Raw genomic sequence first — 7,477 nt, 5'->3', positions numbered from 1 at the left:
CAGTCTCGATGATACATTGACCAGGAACATTTAGAGATTACACTTTGATGCATAAAGATTCTCATAATTGTAACCCATTACAGTTCCCTTACAAGGTATATTAATCTCATGGACTTCATCAATTAGACTTATAACTATTATAATTGATGTCTTATTAATGAAGGAAAGCCTTTAATCATTCAACATGACTGATGTTGTTACATGATTGAAATCAAACTTTAACCAATCCCAATTGGCTGCAGGGCTCATCCCAACAAGTGGGGCATCATTCGACACTCCAAACCCAGTCATCAAAGGCCTTTGCATATTCGGAAGAGCTTTACGTTCCTGAAATTGCTTTGCTCCATGAGCCCATTTTCAATGAACAAAAAACCAACAGCCAAAGTCATGAATGAATAAAAATAAACTTGATTTAAGTTATTTTAAAAAGTTTCTAGTCTACAAAACAGTTTGTAAGATTCTAGAATATGGTTACGTACAAGGAAGGTATTAGTACCCTTGCAATACCTGTTCAAAGAACGGTACTAATAATAATGTATTATCTCCTTTTAACTTTAATTAATAGTCTTGAATTTCATGTTTGCTTATGTTTCCCTTATTTATTTATTTTGTCTTTCTCTTTCATTTTTTTATCCATTATTATTGGAGAATTTTCATATGCTTTCCCAACATTCCGGTGAGACTTAGGAAAATTTCCTCACTTCAATAGTATTCAAGAAAACGCACTTATTTTCTTGTGGTAGGCTTTGTCATAAAATACATTCGGTTTATAGAGAGAGAAGAAGGTCTTGATTTTGAACTTTGTGTTTTTCTTTTCATTTTTTAATTTGTAGTATTAGTTCACAATTATTGTTCTCATTATCTCCAAAATATATTTTTATTGATTTTATTAAATAAATGAAATCTATTATATTGGAAACTCTTTTAAATTTTCCCAACAATTTGATAAAATTTAGAAGTATTTCCTCATATAGGGAATCTTTAAGGAATGTGTTTGCATAAATTTCCTTAAAAATCTCATTGCCAAAGATTTTCATTTATGGGCTGAATTAACATTTTTTATGCATATGATGCAAACATGTAATGAATGATGCAATTTTCTAATTTTATTAAATATTAAATAAAAATTTTTGTGTCACAAACTTTTCTAAAAGCTCTCAATGCTTGAAAAATATTTTCTCACCTAGAGAATTTTTTAAGAAATTTGTCTTTATAACTTTCTCAAAAAAGTATCATCATTGCAAATTTTCATTACTTACAAGAATTAATATTTCAAAATGAATGTGATACAATAAATAATGAAGGATGATTATGCAAAGTTTTTTTTATCTTATTTTTTTATTTCTTGTTTTTTTTTGAAAAATATATATTTTTATTATTTATTTAAGTTTATTTTTGTGTTTTTAGACTTCTTCCTTCTTAAAAAATATATTAATTCATTATTATTGTTGATGATTTATCTATTACTCCTATAATTTTTATCCTATTTTTTACCATTTATATCTATTGAATCCTACTTAGCCTGAATCCTCTATTTTATTAGTAATAATTATTTAAATTAATTTTAATAATGAAATAAAGTTTTAGGAGACTCTCCCAACACTTTGGTGGAGCAAAAAATTAAAACCTTAAGAAAATTAATTCGAAATATATCACTATGTATTTCAAAGAAAAATCTTATCCTGGAGAAATAACAAAATAGTCATTAATTTGACATTAAAATGATTTAGAATTCTAAATAAAAAATAAACACAATAATAGAAATGAATAAATAACTATATAAAAAAATAGGTCAAAAAGAATTTATACGTCAAAAAAGACCCTCTTCAATTGGGCTTTGGTCTCTTGAGGCTTAATTTTCTTAAGCCTACTTCCTAGGGCTTATTTTCTTTGACTTGCCATGAAGAGGGTAATTCCCATGAAGATTAATGTAGCTGAACATGGTTGAAGCAGCACAATCAGTTGTTGGGTTCATTAATGTAGAGTCTCCTCCACGCTCTTGACTGGGCAGGTTAACCAAAACCGCTCCTTTGCTTCTGACATTTCAGACAAAGACCTCTAGCATTACTTTTTCGAGATTGTAACCCATATGGTGACGCGAAGAACATTGCATGTTAATTATTATGCATATGGTGACAAATTGACAACCAGGATTTGGTCACTTTGGTTTTCTGATAGTGTCTGAGTTTTCACCAATTTACTGCAGTTTTTAGTGAAGCCTGGAGTGGACCAAAGATAAAAGGACAGCTAAGAGGTTGTACAATGTCTAATGTTCGCCAGTATAGAGTTAAATGTACAGGATTTCCCTTGGTTCAGTCATTCTTCACTTCATAGGGGTAATAGCAGGCAAAGCAAAGAAGTTTTGTTATGGATGAGACTGGACTGGTTAGCTCCGCCATGGCATCAATCATTTCTATGGACTAAGTCAATAGAACAAGATATGGGAATGAAAGTGGACATTTTTTGATCAATTACATTGAACTAAGAAATACAATAATTGATGGATAGGACTTTTAGGAGCAATTTACCTCGCTCATTTACATCCGTACTATTTTGAAGTTGTTACAAGATTAACTTCATGCTGAGATACAGCAGATGAGTGGAAGAAGAGGCAGATGGCTTAATCTCACTTTTTTCTCCATTGTCCCCCCTTTCCCTTCCAAAGCAGGCCCTCTATGGCCTAAGTGCAATTGGGATTTTCGTTCAGAAAAGTTGTTGGGACTTTCAGTTAAAGTCTCCTTTATTTTATTTTATAAATGTGTATGAGAGCAATTGACTTGAGTCTCCTACAGCTGAGGCCCACCGAGAAGGAACAGGCAGAGATCTTTAGTCTCAACTCTATATAGTCTGAAAGAGTGCGGGTCCGGAAATTTGCCTTTCCTACCATCCATAAAAATTATAATCATACTCCGTGAATGAAGAATCCCCTTTTAGCCACTTTATTTATTCTTTTTCTTTTCTTTTTTTTTTCTTGAAGGAAGAGATTGTCGGAAAGACCGCGGAAAGTCTACTTTCATTTCTCTGAACAATACTTTCTAGCTTTTCCACAAAGAGACAAAATGTTTTCATTCTTCAAGACTTTTGAGGCCAACCATTCTTCCATTCTATGCCATAACATGTCTTCTGGACTTATTATAAATATTCATGATCAACGCCTTCTCACTACGCTTAACCATCACATTATACATAACCCTTGAAGTAGCAAGATGAGATACTCGCCAATCTTCTATCAATTACTTTGCTTCCTATTGTTTCTAAGTTATCAAGCTACTCTTTCATCCTCTTCTTCCTCTTCAGCTACACAATTGTGCTCTCATGACCAAAGTGCTGCCTTGATCCAATTCAAAGCCCTCTTCTCCATCAACAAAACTGCTTCCAAAGATTGTGAAATTAGATCTTATCCTAAGACCAACTCATGGAAGGAGAGTATAGATTGCTGCTTATGGGATGGAGTCAGTTGTGACAACATCACCGGTCAAGTAATCAGCCTTGACCTAAGTTGCAGCTGGCTTTCTGGCGCACTCCCTTCAAACAGCAGCCTCTTCCTCCTTTCACACTTGCAAAGGCTCGACTTATCTTTCAATGATTTTAAGAAATCCAAAATTTCATCCAAGTTTGGTCTCTTTGCAAGCTTAACACACCTCGACCTTTCCCGTTCTTGGTTTTCCGGCCGAGTTCCCTATGAAATCTCTTATCTATCCAAATTAGTTTCCCTGGATCTTTCCTCCGCTTCATATATTGATCTTATCTCTCAAGCAGATGAATCAGTTCTGAAACTTGAGCAATCCACTCTAAATGGAATTGTTCGGAATCTAACAGAGGTAAGAGACATTTCTTTTGATGGAATAGACATGTCATCGGTTGATCCTAACTCCTTCATGAATCTATCCTATTCTCTCACATCTGTTAGTCTCACTGGTTGTGATTTACGTGGAACATTTCCAGAGAACAGTTTCAATCTTCCCAAAATCAAGTACATCACATTGGATAGCAATCCTAGTCTCACTGGTCAGTTTCCAAAATCTAATTGGAGTAGTCCTCTTGAGCTTTTGACTGCATCTGCTACGTCTTTGTCTGGGGAATTGCCTGAATCGATTGGCAATCTAAAGTCATTACAGGGTTTGGGTCTTGTTGGTTGTAACTTTTCGGGATCAATTCCAAGATCACTAGGAAATCTATCTGACCTTAGTTTTTTATTCCTTCCATATAACAATTTTAGTGGTACGATTCCATCTTCACTGACAAACCTCACACAACTGAGACTTCTTCAGATTTGTTGTAATCGATTAAAAGGTTCCATTCCTGATTACCCAAATGCATTTCCAAATCTAGGCTTTTTAGATTTATCTGATAACTTACTTGGCAGTACAACCCCATCTTGGCTTTATACTCATCCAAGTTTAAATTTTTTAAATCTTGGAAACAACCAGTTCATTGGTCATATCAATGAATTCCAACAAAGTTTTTTGGATTATATAAATTTCAAAAATAACAACTTTCAAGGAACTATTCCTAGCTCGATATCGAAACTTGTGGATCTTAGTTTTCTTGATTTATCCTCAAATAGTCTAAATGGTACAATAAGTTTGGACATGTTCTCAAAGCTTCAAAATCTCACCTGGCTTGGGCTTTCATCTAATACCCTATCGCTAATAAGCTCCAACAGCAAAGTCAATTTTGTTTTGCCTAATCTTGAGTATGTGAATTTATCGTTTTGCAACATCAGTGAATTTCCTAATTTTTTAAAAGGGTCAAAAGTTTTGAAAAGTTTAGACCTTTCCAACAATAGAATTTATGACAAAATTTCCAAATTTTCATGGAAAAATATTGAGTTTCTTGACCTCCGTTCCAATTTAATTCAAGGTGATCTACCAATACTACCCCACAATGTCAGATTCTTTTCAGTTTCAAACAACAATTTGATGGGAGAAATTTCTGGTGTATGCAATATGAAGTTTCTTGAGATTCTCGATCTGTCCCATAATAACTTCAGTGGAATCATCCCACAATGTATTGGAAGCTTTAGTAAAAGTCTTTCATTGTTGAATTTGAAGAAGAATAAGTTCCATGGAATCGTTCCCCCAACATTTGCAAGAGGATGTGGATTGAAGAATCTAAACTTGAATAGCAATCATTTGGGAGGGCCACTGACTCGATCAATCAGCAATTGCAAAGACTTGGAAGTGCTAGATCTTGGCAACAACAAGATAAACGATACTTTTCCTCATTGGATCGTAGCACTATCAGAGTTGCAAGTGCTTGTACTACATTCCAATAAATTCCAAGGTTCGATAGGTGCTTCTAAAAATCCGCAATCTCTTCCAAAATTGCGAATCATTGATCTCTCCCAAAATAACTTTTTTGGTCCTTTACCAACAAGTTATATGAAACATTTTAAAGGAATGATGAAGCTTGACGAGGGCAAAGCTGTGCGCTACATGGGGGAAAGAAATTACTCATACGATTACTCTGTTGCTGTAGTCGTAAAAGGGTTGGAGATTGAATTGGTTAAGATTTTAACTATATTCACAACCATTGATCTCTCTGGAAACAACTTTGAAGGAGAGATTCCAAGAGTTATTGGCGAGCTTAGCTCACTCCGAGGACTTAACCTATCTCATAACAATCTCGTTGGTCACGTCCCACCGTCCCTTGGAAATTTGAGTCAACTTGAATGGTTAGATCTTTCGTCTAATAAGTTGGATGGGCAAATTCCAAGAGAGCTGGTAGATTTGACATTTCTTTCCTTCTTCAACGTTTCCAATAATCAACTTGTTGGACCTATACCACAAGGCAAGCAGTTCAACACTTTTGAAAATGATTCATACGAAGGAAATAAGGGATTGTGTGGACTTCCACTCTCTATAGCTTGCAGCAGTAATGAGCCGCGACAACCACCACCATCGATGAACTCGCACAATGAGGATGGCTCAAAGTTCGAATTTGGATGGGAAGTGGTTTTGATTGGTTATGGATTTGGATTCATATTTGGAGTGTCTATGGGATATGTCGCTTTTCGAGCGAGAAACCCAAATGGTTTGTAACCTTGGTTGAAGGTGGTCATAGCTCTAAGCAAATTGTTGGCAAAAGGGAGGGGAGAACGAATATTTTAAGGTTATGATCTATGTATCTTTTCATGAGATTGTTGAGTTGTCATAATTGTAAATATTGCTACTTGTTGTTTTCAACAGTTTATTAGTAGTGTTGTAGTAACCTATGCAAATGGATAGGCTCGTCAATAGACTGCCATATCATTATGCATTGTCAAAATAAAGGTAAATGGTTGTTGTTTGATCTGGCTAAATTAACCATATAAAATGGGAAAAACAGAAATTAAAAAGTCTGAGCAATGCTATTTTCTTTATCTTTATTCTTCTTAGTTATAACAGCAATGGCTTCCCTCCTTGTTTTGTATGGTTGTTAGGTAGGTGTGGACTTCGAAGGGTGTGAACAGTTTTTAACCCTGCTCTTTTTGTTCTCAGGGTGCTGGGATTTTCTTTTGTTTGACGTTTGGAAGGGCTTAGGTAGGGGTGATGTTATGTTTCTGGGAAGGGTATTGTTGGCTTGTATGCTTGAGCTTTTCTTGTATCCAGGCATGGTGATTGGGTATGTGATGACCAAGGTCTGTTACACCCCAAATAGGTGAGTAACAGACCTTATTCATTTTGTACTTTTCCCAGAGGAGCTCCTCTGGCTCTCTCTGCTTTTTAATGAACAACAACCTTCAAAAAAAAAAAAGCAATGGCTTAAAAAGTACAATTGGATAACATGAAGTTATCAAGCAACCTAAATGTTTGGTGCTCTAAATTTCCACGCTAATAAGGATGTCACATAATTGAAGTGTAGTAGGTCCTCCTTATAATTAATTTAGTACAGATTTCTCAATCAACAAAATGTCTTGAGTGGCATCTAAGATAAGGTCTAGAAACTAACTGTTTGCTATGACTTTATTAGCATTAAATACACGTCACATTTTGGGCATATACATGACTTTATTGGCATTCGTGTAAGGTCTAGTGACTAACATATCTTCTTTTTCTTCAAAAAAACAAGCTGCAAATTCACAACCATGTTTTTGTATATGACATTTACAATTATAATCCAATATAAAAAATCAATGAACAAAACTAAATAGATCAACAAATTAATACAATGTTCAACTAAACTCATATAAGATGGGACTCAAAACTAAATTTAAAAGCTTAAAGAGTTATTTGTTTACATATAATTAATTTATACTAATCTAAGATCTACCGAAACATAAATTTAAAATTCAAAAATGTATTTGATTCTTAACAAATGATTTGACAATAGAAACAATATTAACCAAAACAACTATTGGGGTTCAATGTATTAAAATCTTCCTCTTCCTTGATCAGTTAACTCTCTAAGGAGTGAACAATCTTAACTCTATACAAATATAGATTGGTTGTCTAGATTTATAAATCATACAAAAAAAAATTCCTTTTGATATTCT

General features: G+C 34.1%; 1 protein-coding gene across 1 annotated transcript; it reads left to right on the top strand.

Annotated features, from left to right (window-relative positions):
• LOC18594645 (receptor like protein 30) lies at positions 3,207–6,646 on the top strand. The gene is made up of 2 exons (XM_018124357.1): positions 3,207–6,036; positions 6,483–6,646. Exons 1-2 carry the CDS (start codon positions 3,207–3,209, stop codon positions 6,644–6,646), a joined length of 2,994 nt encoding a protein of 997 aa, XP_017979846.1.

The sequence above is a fragment of the Theobroma cacao genome, chromosome 7 (assembly GCF_000208745.1).
Source record: "Theobroma cacao cultivar B97-61/B2 chromosome 7, Criollo_cocoa_genome_V2, whole genome shotgun sequence".
NCBI lineage: Eukaryota > Viridiplantae > Streptophyta > Magnoliopsida > Malvales > Malvaceae > Theobroma > Theobroma cacao.
This window is presented reverse-complemented; position numbering and strand designations above follow the sequence as displayed.